A 24,185-nucleotide genomic window follows, 5' to 3' on the forward strand; every position below is an offset into this window, starting at 1 on the left:
TCTGCCATCTGTCTTGGATAAGACTGTATCTCTACCAGAGTTAACATCATAACACGATGTGCTTTGCATGACCTGTCCTGCTCTCTTGAAGCTTACTGCCACTATTTGATTAGAGCTCTGAGGTGCTCAGTGAGTGATCTGTGTGGGTTTTGTTTTAGGTTTAGGTAGTGGACCTTATTAAGCCTGACCTGCTCTGGAAATTGTGATGCTTCTTCAGGAAAAAAAATTCGAATTCTTTGCTTTTAGACTAGCTAGTATATTTGTACACGTCCCAGATTGCTTTGATCTGCCTAGGTTTCTGAAAACTGATCTAAAAAGGGTAGAATGTGATATTTTATACAATAATCATGAACCTGTGATTCTTCATCTTAAGTGATAATGTCTCAACCATGTCTTGTTATATACACACCGTGCAGATTTGTCTGATATATGTCTGCATAATGGTAACCCTTCAGGTATAAGGGGAAGATGTGCCATGATGCTTTAATGTTTGGTCTTCCAGTTCCACTGTTCTGCAGTCGATGTGGCCCAGAACCATGATTCTTCATCTGGCTTTTAGGCTACTGGCCATCCATAGCTCTAGCTGGTCAAATACTGTTGCTATGGTTTTTGGCTTGCTGATTGGCTACTAATTACAGCTGAAATGCATTCAGATCCATTTTGTAAAATCATGCTTCTGAAGCAGCAATTGGTTCTTGCTGTTTCTAATTTTTGTGCTCCAGAGGGTGCATGAAGCAGGGAGCGGGGAGGCTATTCAGAAGACAGCCTCTGTGGGTTGTTTGTTTTCTTTTCTTTTTTTTTTTTTTTTTTTTTAAAGAAAACAACAAAACAAACAAAAAAACCCTTAAATTGTTGCTCAGTTATACAATTTTAACTATTTTCTTTTGGAAAAATACCTAATGCCATGCAATACTTTAGAATCAAACTGTAAATTTGCATTTTACTCTTCATAGCTGATTAGAACCCATAGCTTGCATCATGAATTAAGTGAATAGGCTGTTATTCCTGTAGCTGTGAAGTACCTACAACTGTACCTCTCTACGAGTGAGGGGTTTCATGCAGTCATGCATTGTCCTTTGAAAACAGACAGAATACTTAGTTTCCAAATATGATGCAGATAATATATGTGGACTTGTTCTGGCTTTCAGCAAGCTGTCTTGGCCTGACTGTCTGTGGTTATTTTTATAACAGTTAAGGTATTGACAACTTTGTATTTTCTTTCTAAATTGCAGAATCTGCCTGGTTGAAATGAAGTGAAGCAGAAGGCCATGACTAAGGGATAAAGAAAGTTTGTTGTCCTTGCTTTAATGTTTAAGTTAAGAAAACAGAAATAATTTAATTTGAATTAACACTTCAATTTGGTCAATTATTATATGAAATAATAAGATTATTTTTTTCCTTACCTTTCTCTCACCGTCCTCTTCCACCAGAATGATGAGCAGAGGTTTTCATTTCAGATTTAATGAAATGTTTTGGTAGAGCTACTTACAATAACAGCAAGGGGAATAAAGAGCTTGGTTCACAAAGCTGCCAGAAAAGACTGGAAATGAGGAATCTGTTCTGACAAGGGCTCTTGCCTAACTTCAGGGGAACAAGGTTCAACCTCTTCCTCTCCCATGGAGTGACTGTGGTTATCCAGTTTCCCAAGCATCCATGAATGCCTCTTGAGCCAGGCACTGGGATAAACCTACAGTGGAATTATCTAAGTGCTCTGTGGGAAGACAGGTTCTAGTTGTTGCTCTGGTGGATGTTGCTGCTTCAGAAGCATGATGTCACAAAATGGGTCTGTTTAGGAGGGGGAAAGAAAAAATTAGCTCAGTGCAACAGTACATCAAAAGTTTGAGACACATGGTTTATATGGAGAAGTGACTCTGGAGAATAACAGCTGTTTACACCAAATATAAAACTCAGCAATTTTTTAATGTCAACTGTCATGGAGAGAGAGATATATATTTTTTTTTTTTTATGATGGCTTGGGCTTTTGTTTAGAGTGCAGCCTTCTGACAAAGCAGGGTTGCAGCTGAAGGTGTGTCTGGAGTCTGTGTTCCAGAGCCCTTGCCCTCCTCCAAGTTAGCAGAGAATGCCGACAAGAAGTAGGTGTGGGAGAGGAGCGGGTAGCCGGCCTCAGGATTGCTTCATCCTAACCAGGCTCCCATTGAAACACTGCCAGCTGTTTGCCTCTGGTGTTAATCACTTGTGGCTTGTTGTGAGCGCTGTATTCTGTGATAAAGCCTACAGGAGACTGTTTCCACTGAGTATTCCAGGCTGCCTGACTGCTGCTGGCAGGAAGTGCTCAAGAGTGCTGTGAGCCCTAGACCTCCCAGGACCTGTGAATTTCCTTGTGAAAAGCGGTGCTGCTCACTGCTTTTAACATCCCTATCCCATATTGAGCCATGGCTCCCCAAGCAGCAGTGCTGCCATTTGCTTTCAATTGTGTAGTGCTGCAGAGAGCCCAGGATGCAGCTGTGTTACACATGGAAAGCAATGGTGGATGATGGTGCAGCCTTGGTGTGTCCACTGAGGTACCGGTTGCCTTCATATAAACAGGGGAGAGTGCCTACCACCTTACTGGTTCAAGTGTCCTGGCTGTGCTCTTGCTATCCTCCCACTTGGATTTCAGAGAAGATTGTGCTAGTTGTCAGCTTTCAGAAAGACCAGAGGTCTCTCTACCACCCCTATTAGCACATGGTTTCTTTCTGTGTCTTCTAGTAGACTTGTGCATAGCTGTGTGCACCTCTGGTACAGTGAGCTGTTCAGTGTTTACCTGCTGCCAGAGTAGTGATGAGGAAAAAAAAACCACCCCAAAATTCTAAAAATATGTGAACAACGTTTTTGTAGTATGTGAAGAGCTATATTTAACACTCCTGAAATCTGTTCCACTTCTTCAGTAACTGTATGAACTGTTAATTCAGTGTGTTTGATGTTCCTCAAGTTTTGTTTTCCTCTGGAAGATGAACTTGTTTTTTCTTCCCATTGAAAGACTGCACTGCTCCAAGTACTCTATAACACATCAACACAAGGAGAGGAAATACATTTTGTTGTAGGCAGGTTTTCTGTTTTGCCTCCAAAGTACAGAAGTAGCCATGCTTGCAGGAAAGGACTTGTCAACAAATCTGAGCAGAAAAACTCTAAGTCTACTTCATCTTAGGGTTACTGTAGTCAAGAACAGCCCTGTGAATTAAATGCTTCTGAAGGTATTTTATGCTTTATTTAAAGATGGGGGGGGATCTTTTTTTGGGGGGGGACGGACGAGGGGGACGGGACGACACCAAACCCAAACCAAAAAAAAACCCCTGAAAAACCAAGACACACAATCTAAAAGGAATGCCAGGTACATATCCCTTCCCCTCTGGCACTTTGCAGAGAAATGTGACATAGAGTAAGATATTACCTCAAAGAGGTGGAGCCACAGTTATACCATGGATATGCAGCAAAAATATCCAAAACTGACTGTTGCAAGGGGAGACTTTTATTCTGAAGTTTGTCTTGATGTGATGGAATTGATGTTATGGAATTGATGTTTTTCAGGACTAAGTGTTTTGTTTTCCAACTAGCACTGGTTGTTAGCACATAAAAGTGTTTTTCATAAATATTGGGTACAGAGAAGCCGAAGGATTTATTTTTGCTCCCTTAACAAATGACTTAACGTGACAAAGTTTACAAAGTTGCACTGCTTCCCCCTGCTGGAAACGGCTCTCTTCTTCTTGATGTCCTGGAGCACTTTCTTGCTTGCAGAAGCTTGTGGATTCACTGGTGAGTTGTTGGGATTCAAGCATATGGAGACAGAAGTCCTGTCTGTCTTGGCAGCCCTTTTTCCACTTTCTCATTGAAACCTTCCGACGAGAAACAAGATGTTAGTGCTTGAAGCTTTTGTATGTTCTGTACAGTGCCATTGACTGTGCAGCTCACTGTGTAGCTTTTAAAAGCACTGGTTTGGTTCATACACCCAACTACCCCCTGATTCCAACCTGGAATCTAACTCAGTTGAAAATAAAGTTCATAAAATCTCAAGGTTAAGGATGGTCTATAAATTTAATAGAAGTTGAGAAGGGTAAATGTGTTGAGCTCACACAGTAAACAGGCTGATTTTTACATGTGATTCTATTCACAGGTGTGGTGGCTGTCCTCTTCTGTGGAATTACGCAGGCACATTATACATACAATAATTTGTCAGTTGAGTCAAGAAGTCGCACTAAGCAGGCAAGACTGTCTTTCACCATTTGTACACCGTATTGCTGTAGTGTTCTGTGTACTGTTGTTTTTGAAATGCAGCTTTATTGCTTGGCCATTAACGTGTGACTCTTTTCTCCCTAGCTCTTTGAGGTATTGCACTTCCTGGCAGAGAACTTCATATTTTCTTATATGGGTTTGGCACTGTTTACTTTCCAGAAACACATATTCAGCCCAGTTTTCATCATTGGAGCTTTTGTATCCTTTTTCGCTTTGTGTGAGGTTTCTCTATCTTATGTGCCTGAAAACTTGTGATGTCTGTTGACTTTACCAAATAGAGGATGGCAGCTGACCTGAGTTTCCCTCGTGTCTTGCAGGCACAAGAATTTTGAGAACAATTTTTGGTTACCCCTTACATCAAATCCCTAAGGCCTCTGTGCCACACAGTTGTTGGCTCTGCACCTGAGCAAGTGCTAGAAGTTGTATAATTTCAATAGATGAATAAATGAATATGCTTTACTATGTGACTTGGCTATTGACAGTCAGCAGTGCTTGTGTTGCTCTTGTATTTGAACTTTGGGGGCCTAGAAAGGATTCATTTTTTCTCTTCACTTCCAATGGTCCCTTGAAGAAAACAAACTTCAAGTAAATAAAGAGGATCGCGGGCAAACAGAATATTTCTGAGCAATGTCCCAAAGGTAGAGGTCAAGTTCTCAGGTGATGGGAGGAGGAAGGAACTGAGCTGTGGTGCAGACCATGACATGAGGTACACACTGCTGAAAGGTGCTGGTGTTGGAGGTGGGTATCCAGTTTGCATTGTCCGTGGCTGACTTGGTACCCGGCTCTTGAATTCTCCAGAACTGAACCCTTTTGTAGTAGTCACACTTATGTAAGCTGGGAATCACTAAGATTCCTCTCTGCACCCTGCCCCTGTTTAAATCGCTTATGTACCTATTTCTTCACTATAGTCCTGGCTGCTTGAAAATTCAGAGCAATTAAAACTGTGCATGAAGCAGTAGGAACTAGTCTTCCAGTCTTGATTTCTCTCTGCCTGCTGCAGGGGTAGTGCTATCAGCAATGAGATAAAACCCAGTGAAAGGACATATAAAGATGGCCTAATCCAGAATGTATTTCTTCTCTCCTTCTTTCCACTGTTTTCTTATCTCTGTACTGCTTCTAGAAATTTATCACATTTTTCTTTATTTTCCTTTGACCATTTACTTTTTTTCTGAAACAGTAATAAATTTTCCCACCTGTCTCATCACGTCTGTTCTTCTGACCTAAAAAATGCTCCAGAGCCCTGCAGCCAGGATAAAGACATGAACAGAATAGTTGCATCTGGTATACTAAGCATTGTAATTTTTCATGTTTGCTGTGGCCTTCTGTCCTGTCTCAGGTTATGCTATCTGTCTTGGGTTTGTTTTCAGTATTTATTTTGTTCCTTTCTCTTCCTGCCCACCTACCTTTTATTACCTTTTTCACACTTTCACACTGCACTTAACCTCTGTTGCCTCTTGAGTGCTTTTCTACCTTAGTGAGGAGGGCAGCTAGTACTGGTACCCACCTTTTGCCTCAACAGCTACTGTCCCCATTGAATTAACACCTTGCATGAGCAAAATGTAGAGGCATCATTAGCTGTTGAAAGAGAAAGGTTGGACTGCAAAGGCAGAGCTAAAGCCTCAGTGTCATTGACAAAATCCTAGCCATTGTCCCTATGTACATTGGTCATGATGGCTTCTGATGTCTGATTTCTGCAGTCCTCAAAAGGACTGCTATAAAAGTTGTTTGGCATAATTACATGAAGCTTTTTGTATAAAGCAATAATCAAAATCTTACTTTCTTAGAGACATAATTTCCTGCAGACAGTATTGCTTTACTTTAGCTGTGGCAACAACCCAGTGGTGTCTAGAGCTCTTATGTGGTTCTATTTCTTTTCCATAAAAGAGCTGTTTCATTCTTCTAATGTTGTTATCCCAGCAGCAAATGATCAGTGTTTGGTGGGCTTCTGTTTGTGGTGGTGTTTAATAGGATTTCAACACATCACTCTAGTTTGTCCCAAAGTGTTCCTTAGATGGTGGAGGGTGTGTTCAGCTTCTGCTTCTTCACTGGAACCACTGGATGTTTTACACCACCGTAAGGGAGGGAAGGAGCTTACCACCTACTGTCATGAATTTCTGCAATACTCTTTTACTACTATTTTTGAACTTCATTCTAGTGCTGACAAGTGGCTTTTGGATTTATATTAGTAACTCTGTACTCTTAAGTGCTTGCCAGCCAGTAGGAGATTTTGCCTCTGCAGGAGCTGTAATGGAGTGGCCACTTGCTGGTCTTATTTTGGTTTTCCTTCTGTACATAGGACTGAATTTCTGTTGGTCTGAAACACGTAATCAAATGGTGGTGGTGATAGTTGTTTAAAGTGTGAATTTTTTAAGTAAAGTTTTCGTTTGTATGACTAGTAATTTTAATACTAGGTATAATTTCACTGTGCATTAAAAAACTTGGTTATATTAGTTAAAGTTTGCATTCCATGCAATGAGTTCTACATGCACATAATTGGTGAAAATCTGTTTTATATAGACAGAGGTAACAAGAACACTTGATATCACGATGTAAACCTCTCACTAAAACAGAAGCTTCATGTTAGAGCCAGGTACCCAAGAGTGCCTACCTCAGGAAAGTTAAATCCTTAACCATCAGCTGTGAACAGATTGCAATATTTTTGGGCAGAGCTGCACACATCTACCCTCTCTCCTTCTTGTTGAATCTGGGCAGAAGGCATAAGATCAGCTGGAACTTTCAGCACATGATGATGTTTTCAGGTAAAAGCGAAAATGTTTGGTCAAGTGAAAAATCTTATTTTTAACTCATAAGCAATTTATAGTACTACCTTCTGCTTTTATAATCCATATCCATGCATCCTGAGTAGAAGACTTAATGGTTGTTGCAGCATGCCATCATGTACTGTTCAACCTTTACAGAAACTGTCATGTCTGGGAAGAGTGACATCTTGAAATGCCAGCTGCTGGCAGCAAGCAGCCACGTCATGTTGGGAATAAAGTATTTTCATTTGAAGTGCATCTGAAGGGGATGGGGGAATTGGGATGTATCTCTTCCAGAAGGTTATTTCTAGCTGAGATGATGTACGTGTTGTGCAGAAACAGATATCTGCTGAGAAAATCGAGGCGTATTTGTGGGTGCCCTCTCCCACTTAGTTGGAGAAAGCAAGGTATTTGACTTACACTCCCTTATGATTTCTGTCACACAGATAACTGTTTAAGTTTGTCATTTAAAGCAAATCATGGAGTGTGTGTCTGTGTGTCTAAACATGTGCATCCTCAAGAAGTGCCAGGGATGCCTCTGTACACAAGAGGGTGTAAAGAAGAGTGAGCCAGGCTATTTCCAGTGGTGCCCAGAAGCAATGGGCACAAACTGAAACACAGGAGTTTCCCTCCAAACGTCAGGAAACACTTTTTACTGTGTCCAAGCACTGGCACAGGTTGCCCAGAGAGGCTGTGGCATCCTTGGAGATATTCAAAAGCCATCTGGACGTGGTCCTGGGCAACCTACTCCAGGTGACCGTGCTTGAGCAGGGGAGTTGGACCAGATGATCTCTAGAGGTCCCTTCCAACCTTAACCATCCTGTGATTCTGTGATTCCCCTACTAAAGAAGTCTGCAGATGGCCAAATGCCATGGCTTGTCCTTGCTAGTGGAGTTTCATAATTGGAGGCAGGGGACGGGGCGGGCGGATATAGTCTGCCTATGAACATGTTATTAACTAGAATATTTTTCCAGCTGATAACAATTTCATATCAAGAACTCATGCTTCAGTTATGGAATCAACTGGAAAAGTGTGCATTTTCATTTGGATTCAGGGAGCTGCTTGATTTCCATAATACATTTTGCTGTTGTCTACAACTAGGTTGTTTCTGCATTTCTTTCCTGTTAGTTTCTGGAAACATTTACGCCTTTTCTTAGCACTTGTGGATTCTATAAGTTACAAAAAACTACCAGGGCAAATGATGTTTTAAATTATCCCAGGGCATAATTTATCAGGAAAACTGAGGGAATAAAACTTGCTGGAGCCCAGTGCTTTCTGCCTGTCACTTTGTGCCTGTGTGGCAGGGAGGGAGCAAGGAAAAATGCTGTGTTATAAATAGGCGCAGTTGCGCTTCTGAAGCTCTGCTATTTCATTCTTTTGCATAGGTCTCAGAGGAGCCATGGCGTTTGCTCTGGCTATACGAGATACTGCTACCTACTCACATCAAATGATGTTCTCAACAACTCTCCTCATAGTCTTTTTCACTGTGTGGATTGTCGGTGGAGGTACAACTCCCATGCTGTCATGGCTGAACATCAGGTCAGTATGCAACTGTGTGCTGGGGAAACTTCACTTTTCAAGTGGCAACTGTGCTAATCAGGCATAGTCCTACAGAACTTGTTCGATGCTTGCTAGAGGTGTTCTAGGTATTTAGAACATTATGTTTTATAGAGGAAGGTGCTAGTGCAGGCTGGTGAAGAAAACGTACTGATGCTGCTGGGATTCAACCTAAAGCTCTCTGATGCTCTGCAAGTAGATAGCTAGGTCCTTGTCAGCCCACTAGTATACGGAATAGTGTTGCCTGATACAGCAGCCCCTATATTGAAAAGAAAGAATTAATCCATCTAGTCCCATATAAACTTCTCTTCCTATGTCCAAAAGACATTTCTCTGTCTTTTGGCTCTTGGTAATGGCCCTGCTATGCTTTTTAAGTTAAATGGAGTCTTTAGTGGGTGGTGTTAAACTGAATGTACTTTAAACACCTGTCCAAACAAACCTGATGTGTACCTAAACAACTGGGTTAAATGGGATCCTGCTAGTCTTCTGGGTGTGTTTACTCCTGTTTTGAGCTGTGAAAATGGTAAGTAGCACGTTTATAGACATTTGTCTGTAAATCCTGGCCAATACTTAGTACTTTCAGGCTGCAAGTACATTCATGTTTGAGGATACTTATGAACAGAAGTGCTAGAGAATCGTGAATCAATCATTGTTAAAGACCACATATGTTGTTATTCTGTAAAAGTTTTGGCAGTTGGGGGGGCAAAGGTAAATAGAGTGGAATTAAAACAATACATGCTGTACAAACCCTTCAGTGTGTTTTTCATATGTAAATTATTTGTGCTCTTTGGCACTTGAAAGCTTACTTTGTCTTGCTTTCTAATTGTGCTAACCAGAATTGGTATCCCATTGTCTTGTGACAGAATAGGAAAAATCAATCTTGGGTAAAGCCAGCTTCAGTCTTTGGAAGTACTGATCATTCTTAGGGACTGGTGCTGCTTTTGGAAAACTTAAGTGAACTGCTTGTGGCAATAGGTAGCAGGTGCTTTCTAGGTTGGCAAAAAAAAAAAAAAAAGTATAGGACTCCCAGAAATGCTTGTGAACTCTTCTCATTGAAGGTAGCATGCTTCCAGCCAGAGACAGACATGACAGCAGTAATTTACAGTATCTCAGCTCTGATAACAGCAAACATTAGGAAATCATGGTTTCCTTTTTTTTTTTTTGGTGCCAAATGAGTCCATTTCTGTTCTTTAAAACTGTCTTTAAATGCAAGTTCCAGATGTTTGGCTAGCACACCAGAAAGAAGCATCACTTCTGTGTAGTCAGGCTCTCTGAAAGTCATGTCGCTAACAACAGGTAATGCAACACCTGGTGTGAAGTCGACAAGAAAAACAATTCCAGTGCAGTTGTGTCATTAATGATCGTGAGATACCACATCATGACGATATTTCTAAGCCCAGCCTGACTAGTTTCTGTTCCCACGTGAGAGCTGTGTAATGACTTTAAAAAGGTACCTGGAGTAGGTGCCATGTGCAGCTTTCCATTTGGCACCTCTGACAACAGAAGGAGATTTCTGTCTGATGGTGATATATAAGGAACAACTGTACTAATACACCTCTGCAAGCAGGGCAGGCACAGTGTCTGCGTAACTGGCAGTGTGCATAGACTCTCCGAGGCATGGCATACAAGGGAGCGGTTCTGGCCAGCAGCATGCAGGTAAGAACGCTGCTTGCAGTCTGCTTGCAATGGCTGAGCAAAGTCTGCCAAGATCTGCCTGCAGCCTCTGCGATGGCCGATGTGAGGATATCCCTTGCCTGATCTCCACTTGAGTGGATTCCAAAGCATCTCCTGAAGCATGGCTGCAACCAGGTCGACAAAACTAACTCTAACAGCTCTCCTCATAGGTGCTGGCATCCTCAGCCTACTGCCCTGCTGCCTGCACCTCTTTTGTTGAGGGAGCATAGCTGGGTATTTCCTTCAAACCTTGTCATCCAGCAAGGGACAGGATGTGCTGCTGAACAACTAAGTGAAGAGGAATTGTGTTCAGTCTGCCTGTATCAGAAGGCAGCTTCTGAGTGCAGTCAACCACTACCTCTGCCACAGGGCTCTTGCAGTCATCAGCAGTAGGACGGGACTGAATTCTAGCATGTGGCCCAGCTCCTGGCCAACTGGAAACTAGTTCTGAGGTAGAAGCTTCCTCCCCCATCGAGCCTAGGAAGCAGTTTGTGGAAGCATCCAAGAATATGCACTTACTCCTTTAGCAGGACTAATCTGGTTCGTAATGAGACTCCATGAGCCTGGCTGATGAGTTGCTCCTGAAGGGAGAAAGGGCTAACACTGTATCCATTCCAGGCTTGCCCTTGGGGTAGGCTATACTTGCAAAAATCATTAATGTGGCTAACAAGGCAGAACAGCTGGAAAGGCTATGATACCATTCCTAGAGGAGTAGCTGCCAGAAGGCAGTTGGCTGAACCATAGTTTGGAGTGTTTAGTTGTAGTTTTTGGGGAGATTTACCCACCCTTGCTAGTAAGCAGTAATTTTAACTGTCATTTGTTTGTCATGGTTGACAGAAAATAAATGGTTAACTTCTCTATTAAGGGAACAAGGGAACTCTACACAGGAAGAATTTGAGAGAACTGCATGTGTCTGCCTACAGCTGCCTTGATAGGCACTGCTCTGTTAATGATGGAGACTGCACTTTTTGAGACTACCCAAAATTAGATTTGTGCCAGGAGGTGGCAGCCGTGTGCAGCTGATCGAGAATTAGAAACTTCGTGCCGGTAAAGTACCCTCTGTGATAGAGCCCTTTCTCCTGGAAAGCAGGACGTCCTGCCTGACCTTACAGATTTAAGAAAGGAACAAATTCATTTCCAGCTGAATTTTAGAAATATGGTGCTTTTCTCTTTTCCCTCCCTATGTACCCAGTGGAAGCGGTAGGCGGGAGGAGATGAAGATGAGATGCTGTCCCAGTGCCTTGCTCAGCAGCACAGTGTATAGTACTGATGCAGTCCTGAGGCTGTGCAGTACGTAACGTGTTCCTGGGGCGGCCTGGGATCCTTTCTGAGCCTTGGCACTTGCCCATTAGGTTAGATTGCAAGAGGCTGGAAATAAGTAGTGCTCCCATACAGGATTATTTAGCAGAGAAGAGGTTAAAAGATAAAAGGTGGCTTGCTTCCTAGATTAAGTGAAGGGACATAGGAAACTAATGCTGTTTGTGTGTTGGACTTAAATGTCAGGATTTGTGTGTACTCCCAAAAGTCCAGCTCTGGTGTGAACTTCACACCAGTTGTATCCTGGTTGACTTTGGCCTTTGTGGAAGGAAAGGTGGAAAGCCAGTCAGCCATTACAAAGTCCTCATGAAGTAGTTGGCCTTGCTGCAGTGTGGAGGTGAGGAGAAGACAAGGGCCTGCTTTAATGAAGAGTCAGCCAAGCTGACTGACCCTTTACGCTGGTTTAGCTTGCCTGGTCATTGTGTGGCAGAGTGGCGCTACTGTAATCCTGTGGGTACTGGTCTGCCCATCAGTGGGGTTTCTGGGTGGCCCCTTCAATAGTTCCTGTGGGCTGTGATGAGCTGAGTTTCTTCCCTAGGAACTGCGGGCCCATGTCTGTTGTACTGGGCAAGTCGGAGGAGCTAAGACAGGTGTCAAAACCAAAGGGTCGTCTTTAAGGTTGTGCCTGCACGATTTAAGTAGAACAGTACCAGAGCGTTGACTCCAACCAAGACTTTCCGCCTGGCTTGATACCACCACGTTTGTGGGGACACAGTTGCATGCACACATGGGGCAATGCCTACACAAGGATCCAGAATTGCTTTGCTGTGGCTCAGACGCAGAGGCACATGCCTCTGACCGCACCATTAATTGCATAGCAATTGGGGTGCATGCTTTGTTCTTTGCTTCTGGTGGTCCCTTCTCTCTCATGATGTGAAATGTATTAAAAGTAGGTGAAGAATGGAGAGGCTAACATGAAAATTAAGTTTTGGTAAAGTAAAAAGCAGTATAAGGAGGAGGAAAGGGCAAAAATGCCCTCTGCCTCCCCTTGCTCTGTTCTGAATGACTCAAGTAATCAGAAGAGCAGGTATCTTACCAGATAGGATATGTTACCAGCATACCAGGGTCCACTGGTCAGGCTTAAATGCACAGCTAAGCAGAGGACATATGGTTTGTAGCAGAGACTTAACTTTAGTTTACTGCTTAACTGGTTGGGAAAGTGAGGTCATGACCTCAAAAATCTGAGTAAAAAATAATGGGATCTTTAGATGCTTTTGGTTTCTGCCACTTGATGCTAAGCAAGTTAAAAATTAACACCAGAAACTGGAGTTAAAGCCATGATGTCATGTGTTTGAATTTCTTGGCTGTCTATCAGTGAGACGTATCCAAGCATGTGAGTGGTAAACAGTTACACTTTTCTAGCAGTAGGGTTTTTTTTTTTGTAGAAACTAAAGCATGACTTGGATATTAAAAATATAATCTCATCCTTTGAGACTAAAACAAAGAAACAATTTCCTGCCTGGAGTTTTAACAATTTTAGCAAACTCGAGAGCCCTGTAAATCAAAACCACTGGCAAAGTTCCTCTTTTCAGAAAAGTAGCTGACTTACCATTTATTTATCTGTCACAGGAAAAAAGGGAACTCCTAGCATTTGTATTGCAAAATAATGTTTCTTCCATTTTTCATTGGAGGTTATTGACCTGGTTCTTTTCATGTTGAATGAAGCAACATGTAGATTAATGCCTTCCTCTCCTTCATAATCTGCTTCAAATGAGGAAGTTTGTGTTTATTTTAATGAAGTAATTTCAGTTATATTTGGCAATCTTTTTCTAAATCTTAAAGCATTATCTCTTTCAATTTAAAGTATTTTAGGTGTCTTTCTACCATAAAAGTTACAGGTTGCACAGACAATGTCAATTTAGATATTTACTGCCGTATGTCTGACATTGCAAATACAGTCTTTTTAAGAGCTTTCTATTCAGTGAAATTTTTTTTTTAATTTTTCTTTTTCTTTTAAATGAGCAAACTGGAGAAGAAATCTGGAAACACTAACTCTCACATAGCTGCTATATGAACTACCTAACGATCTGGGATGGTGGTAAAACTGACAGCTTGGTGGCAGTCTCAGGTTATACTGTTTTGTCTTACACAGGGTGGTCCAATGATAAAATGTGCATTTCTTAAATACCATGCCTCAGTGTGCTGTGATGGCAGGAGGCGAGTGTTGATGCTGGGATCCAGCCTTGTGTTATGTTCTGGACTGGAGTGGGGGATGTCTGATAGGAGGTTACATCCTTCTGTTTTGCAGCCTGTTTCCATTATTCTGCAACTTGGATCCTTCACTGCCTTCTAGCTGCTCTTTGCTGCCCTTGAAGGGCAGATGCACATACGCAGGCGCTGTCCCTTGCCCTCTGTTGTGGGCTTTTTCCTTTCACCGTATCTTTTTCTGCGCTGTTTTCTCCAGTTGTCTTTCCTTACCTAGTTTTTCCCATCTTCCTCCTTCTTTCCCAATCTCTAGTTTCTCATCACCAATCTTGAATTTCTCTTAATGGAGGTGTAGTGCAGCCTCTGAACCTCTAGCCTCACCGCTCTGGGTTTTTCCCTTGTTAGGAAAGAGATTACCTCCTCTTTTGGATGTCTGGAAGTAAGCATGGGAGATGCTTCCTTATCTCTGTTCTTGTGTTCTGAAACATAGCAATTCACACCAGAGAAAAAATGTGGGGAAGGCCCAGACCCTGTAGGTGCTGGGTTGAGACGTATCTAGAGTAGATGGGTTATACGAGTTTAACTGCCAAGCTCCGGCAAGCCTCAGCAGGCAGTTTCAGGAGACCTTATCTTGGTTAGATGAAGTAAAGGAATACCCAAAGGCACCCTAAAACCAACTTGAAACAACTTTTCCTAATTCCAGGTTTTTGTACTGATCGGGTTTTATTTTTCTTTTTAAAACAGGGTGGTGGGAATTATCTTCTTCCTCAGCTGTCTTCTGAGAAACAATTGAACTCTTCTAAAATAGCTAAAATTAAAAAAAAAAAAAAAATGCTGCACTCATGATAGACATCTGGGAAAACTCCAGTATACGAACTTGGCAAAGGTACAGCAAAGAGAAAGAAGTCGTAGAAGGGAAGTTATTGAGCAGTTTTTAATTTTAGTTTTTGCTGTATATGCAGAGCCGTCTCAGTGTTGGCCTTTTGGAGCAGAGTGCCCTGACCTGGAATGTATGTCAGTATGGGAGAAGAGCTATTGAACCATGAATCCAAACCAAATCTATCCAAAGTCTGGTATTTGCCTCTGTCTTCAAGGATTAGATGAGTGCATGCTCTTCATAGTGCAAGCTATGGCCTTAAATATTTGGTTTGTCAAGATGTGAGCCTGCAATCAGGTTGTGTACACCTGCTCTTTGTAAAGTGAGGCCTCTGTGGATTTCTGATCATCTGGGATTTTATTTCACGTAAGCAATACATAGTTCATGTAGTATACCGTCATGGAAAAACAGGGAAAAAAACCCCCACAAGCTGCTAAGGAATTTACATGGAAAGTACTAGAAACCAAACATGATTTCACTTGTGTTTTTCTTTTTTTAAGTACAATTGAAAAAGGCAAAGCAAGGAGTAAAAGCACACTCTGCTATGACTGGAGATTTATTATGTCAAAGATTGTTAGTCAATTGTTGGTTAAACCGAGTGATTTAGTACATATTGCCAGTTGTATTGGACTGCTCTGAAACTAGGCAGTATTGATGGCCTCCGTCATGATTTTCTCTAACGACTTTTTCTCTTTTAGACCATGTGCAGGTCCGAAGTGGTAGGAATTGTCTTAGATTAGCTCTGTCTCTGTGTAGCAGCTCTCTTGAGACCTACGGAATCTAATTTTCTGGGGGAGGTAGCCTGTCATGAATACAGGTGCTTTGCCAGCCTGCATCTGAAGGAATGAAGAATATTACTAGACATCTCAATCATAAAGTCCTGCTGTTGTTAACTTTTAATATTTTTGTCACTTTGTCATTGTTCTGCCATTCTTATTCTTGTATGATTTGTCTTTTTTGATTGGGTAGGGTTTTTTGTTGGTTTGTTTTGTTTTGCTAGGGAGCTCTGTAAAGCTACCATCTCATGAGCATTTTGTTACTCACATTGCATTCTTGTACTGTACCAGAGTTGATGACCATGTTCCATCGGTGGAAGAGATGAGTGAAAGCCGCTGGCTGTATTTCAGGTGACATGGTGCTTTCCTTTATACCAAATTAACCTGGTGCTTGGCTTTCTTCATCTTTATAACACTAAGTGTGTGCTCTTTTTCTATACTATGGCATGCTGCTGCTGCTTCTCCTTTTCTGCAGAGTGCCGTAGATGTTCCTCAATTCTGAGTCTGTTCTCTTCTGAGCTGGGAGAGTGTGGATCACACATCATGTCTTTAGCTTAAAAAAAAACCCCACAAAACACCACATCCTTTAACTCCTGTGTATGGGTAATTAATGAAGCAAAATTAGTGTCTCTGGCCTGGGAAGACTTGAAAGCTGGTAAATCATGGACCACGATCCTATGATCCTTAATCACACAGGTATTCTTAAGTATTCCTTGGGGTTCTTTCATACAGCTGTTCAGGTTGGAAGGGACTTCATAGATGATTTAGCCCAGCCTCTTTGAGGATGAATTTTAAAAACTGAGGCTTATCACATTGCTTTATAGGAAGATGCTAATAAGAGTGGAGATAAACCAGAATCCTAGTCTTCTCCAGTTTATGGTTTCTAGAACTGACGTGGATAGAGAAAGAAGGGAAAAAAAAAAAAATCTGTAACTGGCATCTATAGGAGAGTGTGTATTTGTATGCACATGTGTGTGTGTATAAATATACAGAATATTTATATTAAAAAACTCTTTGGGGTGGGGCAACGGTAAGTTGGTTTTTTTTTCCATGTATCCTGTCACACTTGAAGGTTGCCAGCCAACTACTAAATTTGCCAGAGATGCAGTACGTTAGCTTGTACAGAGAATTTGAGAACTGTTATCTATTGCAGTCAGTCTTAGGTGTTGCCACAGTAATTATATATGCCAGAATGTAATAAAGACTGGTATTTTGGTAACTTGTCATCTATGTGTTGCAGGGCCTTGGAAAGGTTTTTGAAGTATCAGAAGAAATGGTTCCACCCATTTTAAAATGACATAGAGAACTTGAAGTAGTTCTGTCTGCTTTTTTTATCATTCCTTTCCGTACACTTAGTTTCTACTTTGCATTCCACATTTTGCGTGTCAACCATTTTCTACCACACTGCTTAAATTACTGAATTATACATAGGCTTAGTGTTTGAGGGATCAAATCTGAGTAACTGCTCTCCTACATGTAATGCTGGAGTTCTAGCTGTAGAATAAGGATGAAGAAGGTCAGGAGTCAGTTAAAGCAGAAACGCTGTGCTTTGGCATTGGGCATTAGGAGCTCAATGGTAGTCTCTTTGCTATTACGGGGTTCTTAAAGTGTGAAAAGCCTTTTATGCCTTCAAAACAAAAAAATATTTTAATTAGGGAGGTGTGAAGAAATATACTTAAATTGGATTTTTACTGTAGCATATTCTTGTCTACAGATTCCAGTAAACTTCCCCAGGCAGAAATAAAGGTGGCTGAACTTTATGTACTAGTCACTGTCTGTACTGAAGTATTAAGGTATCTATCAAATACCGAATTGATGCCAATGGGGGAAATAGATGGATTTTTCACCAGTTTTGGGATATATATGCATTGTTGCAGCTGAAAGGCTGCTCATATTCTTCATCTGACATCTGCTCTTAAAGAGTTACTTATTTGAATTGCTACTGTACACCCTTGGGGAATCCACACACAACTGCTGCAATGGGCTTTCAGAAAGGGTGGAGGGGAAAACAAAGATGCTTGCTGGCACCTGCACTGCCCTGGCCTCGGCTGCCCCACAGCCGACGTGCCCCCCAGTCCTCCTCATGCAGTCTGTGCCTCTTCAGCAAAACACTGTTTTCAACCAGAGCTTGCTTGCTCGCCTGCCTTTCTGCTAGGGGGGTTGAGCAAAACGCCACAGTTGTTAGCAAGGCTGCCCTCTCTGTGCCCCGATCTCTGAGAGGGGATCTGTGTAAATCAATTCAGTAACAATTTTTCTTAATTTAAAAACCAGTTAAATAAATGAGAACTGATATTGGCCTTTACAGCACATTTCAATTACGGGAAGCTTTTTAAATGTACTTAAGGATGTGAGATGGATTTCTTTTTTTTTCTTTTAACCACCAGAAAAAAAATATGTTGAAGACATACATGCATCAACTTTACTTGTACTTTTAATTATGGAAGTAGTTAAGTAAGGATGAAGTAACTAAATGTTTTCTGTGCTTCTCTTCACTGTAAAGGAGGTTGGGAGACTTGACTGGTTTTTGGTATTGTTTTGTTTCAGGTGATAAAGATGAGACTTTCTTAGAAATTTGGGGGCAGGGCCTGCAAAAATGTGATGCTTGCCATGAGACCAGGGTGTATATACCTTGAAACTTAAGCAGGCAGACTTGCTACAAAAAAAAAATAAAGCTTCCTAAACAATTAATGCTAGAGTAGAGGACAAGAGACACAGTATGCTGGTTGAAAGATACAAAAAGTAGTCATGAGAATTCAAAATAGTGATGTATTTTGTGTTAATCTGTGAACTGAGGAACACACTGTGAAACATGAACTTAAAAAGTGATTAATAGAAAATAATTAATTAGAAATACTCAAAATATAAATTCACCTGAAGAATAACTTTGAAAAAAAATTTAAAATGGACAAGTCTGTGTCAATGTACTATTTCAATATGGAACGAAAGGTCTGTAGTAAGATTTTTTTTTTCCTAAAAGTTGAACCATTTTAATATAGAAAATCTCTCTTTTCCTCTTCAGCACAACAGTGAACCCAAACACCTGGCCTGTGATGTACTATGACTTTTCACTGAACAATATGGTCATCCTGCTTTGGTTCTCCACTCAGCCCCCTTCCCCTGCCTAAGGGCAGTTAAAATCCCCAAAACAAATGCACAACCTTGTAAGTCAAGTAAAAGCTGAGACATTCTGAATTGTTTGGTTTTCTTGTGTACTGTGAAGTGAATGGGTAGCCCAGTGAGTTAAAACTATTTAGGGAATGCAAGCTATGTTCATCTTCTGGAACGAGCTTCTTGAACTCCCTGTTCATGTTGCCAGCTGCACAGCTAACATGAGCATCGTTGCTGTGCATGGTGCATTGAACCTTCCCAACGTGCAGCTGGAGTTTGGAAAGCCACAAATCTTTTATTTTTATGTGTATTTATAAAGGAATGCACAATCTTCTATATATTGTCATACTGAGCAGGTTTCCTGACATTGCTTGTCAGCTTTCTGCATGAGGCTTCATTAGGTAACTCATTTGTCTGCAGAAAACCCTTCTTGCCTTGTCTTCACTGCTTAGGGATAGCCTAAGCAGTAACATCTAAGCCCTTGTAACCTTTCAGAGCTCTTGTGTGTGGCATTTTATTTTAGCATGTGTTATAATCCAGTATCCAAACTGTGTGTCCAGTGTTCCCGTAAACCAGTGAAGCTTTTTAGTCTGGAGGCTGGTCAGTGCCAATGAATTCCCAGGCCCAATGTGCCTAAGGGTTAAGATGACTCTGTATGTGGAAAAAGGAAGTGATGAGGAAAGAAAAGACACTCAGGAAAAAATCCAAGCGGAGGACTGGGTCAGCGCTAGTTCTATATGAGGCTGCTGCAGGCTGTCTTCGAGTGGCCTTCTGGATTTTCCCTGAACTACGTTAAGTCATGTGAGGCCTTGGATTGGCCGTGAGTCCACAAGGATGACTTAAAACTTTAGCTCAATGCCTACTTTTCTTCTTCTATTGTTCTATTAGAAAGTGCTGCCCTGGAAGTTATTTGAAGGTGTTGCCTTTTAGTTTAATCCATGCCATCTTCTGTGCCTGAAGGTAAATCATGTCTGGATCACTGCTTGCCTTATGCAAGCACATGTCCCTGGGACACACAAATGATACGGTCTTACCAGCAAGGTTCTGTTGGTGTCTGGTGATCCTCAGGGATGTTGCATAAACACTGTGGCTAGAATTAGCTGACACAAAGTCTAGGTAACAAAGAAATTGCACTAAACCAGCTCAGTCCCTTCCAAGAGAGGGGAAATGAAGAAGTTAGCCATTTGAGACAATATGTTTTTGTTATTGCATGCATTTTCCTACACTTGTTATGCAACATGGTAGGACTGAAACACAACATGTTTGAGACTGACAATCTTACCTACCATTTGAGGTTGGAGGTCTGGGTTCTAAAAGAGAGCACAGAGATTAAGGCATGAATAGGATTTAAAACTAGACAAGTCTAATCTTAACAAATAGCTACCCCCAAAACAGACCAGAAAAACCTGAACATAATTACAAGGATTAAATACCTATCTTGGATAGGAGCACTATGTGAAAGGATGGTTCAGTAATACGGTGCTTGCTAACTATGCAAAAGCAAGTAGACACTTTCTTATTAACATATTATTCTGTAATCCACCATCTCATTATACAGACCCTCCCTCACTCAGGTGGGAGGCTGGACTAGACAGACTTCTTGTTAATCCACTGTGGTTGTGCTGTGTTAGGTGAATGAAACTCGCGGCAAATTAATATTATGAGTTTTAATAAAGTATTTTTGTTGCTTCACACAGGGCATTAAAACTTGGGGTGTGTGTGGCTTTTTTCAATCATATATTTGAGCCATTCTCAAGCCTATCTGGCAGCTATGTTATTTTTTGTGTCAAATATTTAGCCTGGGCTTATCCTTAGTCTCTGATTTCTTGCTGCTGGACATGAGGGATGTTCTCCACTGAAGAGGATGCCACCCACAGTTCACTTTTTAAGCCAAAAGTAATATTTGCCAGTGTCCTAAAAGAATTGACAACAAAGGTAAGCAGTGAAAGTTGGTGCCGAGACGGAGTTGAAGTTGTTATCTACAGGTAGTTGCTGCTTGAGTGAAAAAGTATCTTGTTTGTAGCTATGTAACTGCAGGGGAATAATGGACAGCTCTTCCACAAACTATTCTTATAACCTCTCTGAATGCAGCTTTGCTGGGTGCTTAAAGTGCTTTTAAAATGCATTCTGCCAAACTTACAGTATTTGCAACCCTTGATAACACCACTTGCTTTGTTTTCCTAATGTTTCTTAGGGTTGGGGTTGACCCAGATCAGGATCCTCCACCTACTAATGACAGCTTTCAAGTCTTACAAGGAGTAAGTAATTACATAACTTCTCTATTAGGATCATCTTATTTTATAACTAAGATGATAAAAACTGCAGAAGCTATGTGCATGGAAAAAACCTTTCTCTCCTAGCTGCCAAGTCAGTAATGCATTTTATTGTATAATATTCAAGTAATGCCCACCAGAAAACATTTTGTGGTGTTGGGTATAATGCTGCAGTGTTCAAATTTTTGTGCATACGTATATATAAGGCATCAAAAACTTTCCCAAATTTACTAATATTTATTTACTACTATTTATTACTAATTATTATTATTTATAACTAATTATTATTACTAATATTTACTACTATTTAACAATGCACTTTCCTCTCTCTCCCCCCCACATGCTTGCTTTTAACATGCTACAGCATAAACAGTCCTTCCCAAGACTGACCCAGAGATGATCCTGTTGGCTTCTGTTCAATAATTGATATCAAATTTTGGCCCTTGGACTTGCTTAGAATCAGACTAAGTTTGCTAATCCTATCTCAGCTCCTATATACTGTACCACAAGCCAGCTGGATCTTGCCTGTACGTACCTACCACCTGTATAAGGCAAAAGGAGCACTGGAAACTTTTCAGTTATATTCAGCAAATTGTTGCTGTGAATCTTTAGTGCAGCTTTCTATGCATCAGTAACAACCCAAGAGTTTACTTTTTTTCCCTGCAATATGCTATTAGCAAACAAGACTATCGAAAGAATGTTGTTCATAGCAGAAATTTCAGTTTTCCTCATCTATAAACTTGAGTGAATTCACAGGAGGAGTGAAAGGTCTGGAGGGGAAAAAAAAAACAAACCAACAAACAACCCAACATTTCCTGGGCTTAACTGGGAGCTTCCTCTGTCCAGACCTTAGTTTACACTCTCCCAGAGTACTGCTTGACACTAATTGTTCAGTAGCACAACTGGTTGCTTATGTAGGAACCTCCGAGAGGAAATTGAATGGCAGGGAAGATGGATGACTTTGGACCCAGAGGATCTATAGGGTGCAAGTGTGTGAACTCTGCTTTGTAAACCTCAGGTTGTATGATGCTGGTGTTCAGGCTGCTCACAGATACATGCATCAGATACTTGCTGTATTTGGGATCAGTTTTCTTATTGGTGGTTTCTCCCGCCTTGCCTTTTTTTTAATTTATTTTTTGTCACAGGTTGTACAGATAAGAGTTACTTGCTCAGGAAGCAACTCTTTCATTGCAGAAACTCCACTAGGCATCTCTGTTCTTTGTAGAAACCTGTGTCCAGCACACAAAATAGATTCTGAAACGGAGGGTTTGGGTACTAAAAAGGGTGAACTTGGTTTTGTAGCTATCTGGAAGCAACCAGAAGGCCAGGCCTCAAAACACCTTCTACAATGAAGGCCACAGTTATTGCATAAGACCAAGGTTAGGAAGTGGTATTGTGGTAAGATGGCTTTGGCCAGTTCAGACTGAGCTTGTCAGTATTTGAGGAATTATTTTAACAAGAAAGAGAGCATGGGTATTCTGTTCTCATTCAGTGTCTGGGTGGAAATAACTTGTTTGCATTTTTCCCATGTAAATGTAGAGCACTTACCCATTTGTTTCCTTCTTTAGCTGTGCATTGTATTTAGTGGATTCCATTAGTCAGTTCCCTTTGGATTCCTCTTTCTTTCTCCAGGCCAAGATTAGCAGCATGTCACAGTTAAAGAAAATATATCACTTGGGAGTGAAAATTTACTGAGCTTTAACTCTTGGTGGATCATGGATTTTTTGCAGATCAGAAGTACACAGGGCAATCCTGTCTTGTTCTTTTCCCGTAGTTTGGAAGATGATTCATACAAGGCGTTCTCACTTAATCTGTTTTTCTGTGTTTAACTCTGGCCTCTGGCCCAAAAAAAAAAACCCAACCTAAAACAGTAACAAAAGTAAAAACAAATGCAGCTGCAGACCAGCTGGTGTGATGACTTGCAGCACAGCTAGTAAAGGGATTACACTTAACACTGTTAGCAGTGTTAGGTATATCTGAGCTTGATCTAGACTTATGAAATTTGCATGATCTTCCTCAATTGTGATTTTTATATGGATTCCCTGTTAAGCATGTTCTTTTAAGCGTGATATTTTTCATCAGGTTTGTGAGAGTTCATCAGGTATGGTAAATTCCCTTGTTCTTCAAGGAAGCAATAGGCTTAAGGAAAGAGCATCAAATAGACCTAGAGTTAAGGAAGCCAACCAAGCAATGAATAGGGATCAGTTTGGATTATTCCAGTTCGTTTATTTGTGGAGGAGGATGGCGATGGGACATCAGTGAGACTTATTTGTCAGTTTTGGACTTATTTCTGTATCCATTACCGCATTAACTGTGCGATAAGCTTTTAGACTCAAGGGAACTTGGTGGTAGAGGGCTCATTAAGGTAACTTGAGGGTAATGAAGAGGGCCTACTGCTTCTCTGCAGTCATTTCTGGTCTTTCTAGGAAAAGTAACCTTCTCAGTATAAGCATGTCTCTAAGTAGCTTTCTTCTACAGTCCAAGTACAGTATTGAAGTAATTCAGCTTTTTTGGACAGGACATTATAACATGAATGATTGGAATGTATGATTTAGGTTTTTTTCTTCCTGAAATAATAGACTATGTTTTTATCTTATTTTTAGGATGGCCCAGATTCTGAAAGAAGGAACAGGACAAAGCAGGAAAGTGCTTGGTTCTTCAGACTATGGTATAGCTTTGACCATAAGTATCCTTTTGAAAACACAGTTTAGCTTTAAGGCATGAAATGTTCACTTATTTTCCTTTCCATGTACTTGTATGTAGCCTTAAGTACTTGAGATAGTCAAACAGAAGAAAGATCAAGTTTTTTGACAGGTTCAAGGCACAGAACTAAAGCTTGAACTCACTCACTCAGAAGACGGACCTTTCCTTTCTCGAATGCATGCTACGTCACACTTGCTGGAGGACAGAAACCAGTCAGTTCTAGGAGCTGAAGTTCCTTCCTAAACAATAAGACAGCCAATTAACTATTTCAGATCCTCTGATTTGTTCCATTAATCTGTTCTCATCTTCACTGATGCTCACAGCACAAACTAGTTTTCCAGTTCATTGTACATGTGTAAGCCCCGACTCATTGCTCTGAAGAGCCATCTGCTTTTGTGATGAAGTCCTCTTTGGAAACCCGTTGCTGATATGGGAAGTTCTGGAACTGAAAATCTACGTGTGATCCAGCTTATTCCGTTCAGTATATCCAGAACTTCCTATGGGTATTAAAGCAGAGAGTGTCCTTGTGTGTATATAGTACTGTACCACCTTTCTGAAGCTGCTATTATACTATTTAGATAGCCTTGTTTAAGCTTCTGAGCAATTTTTGTGTAGCTGTCCTGTCTTTCATGCTTGTGGGTTTTTTAAATCTACTTAGCATATTCTCAGTCAGTATATCATACAGGTGCACCTTCTTCCACTCACTTAGTAGAAAATGGCAAAGATAATCTTGTGGCCATGGTAAGTCACTTATACCAAGAAATTC

General features: G+C 41.0%; 1 protein-coding gene across 2 annotated transcripts in view; it reads left to right on the top strand.

The window, feature by feature from the left end:
• SLC9A7 (solute carrier family 9 member A7) overlaps positions 1-24,185 on the top strand; it is a 78,950-nt gene that overhangs the window by 42,549 nt on the left and 12,216 nt on the right. Inside the window, exons 8-15 of one of the 2 annotated variants that reach the window (XM_075523249.1) lie at positions 3,653-3,753; positions 4,112-4,200; positions 4,315-4,428; positions 6,878-6,989; positions 8,375-8,528; positions 15,627-15,686; positions 20,638-20,701; positions 23,320-23,402. In XM_075523249.1, coding sequence (XP_075379364.1) covers positions 3,653-3,753; positions 4,112-4,200; positions 4,315-4,428; positions 6,878-6,989; positions 8,375-8,528; positions 15,627-15,686; positions 20,638-20,701; positions 23,320-23,402 — 777 coding nt within the window. The remainder of the gene's footprint in view (positions 1-3,652; positions 3,754-4,111; positions 4,201-4,314; positions 4,429-6,877; positions 6,990-8,374; positions 8,529-15,626; positions 15,687-20,637; positions 20,702-23,319; positions 23,403-24,185) is intronic. The other variant, XM_075523258.1, reaches the window with a different exon arrangement.

Source organism: Mycteria americana, chromosome 1, assembly GCF_035582795.1.
Source record: "Mycteria americana isolate JAX WOST 10 ecotype Jacksonville Zoo and Gardens chromosome 1, USCA_MyAme_1.0, whole genome shotgun sequence".
Lineage (NCBI taxonomy): Eukaryota > Metazoa > Chordata > Aves > Ciconiiformes > Ciconiidae > Mycteria > Mycteria americana.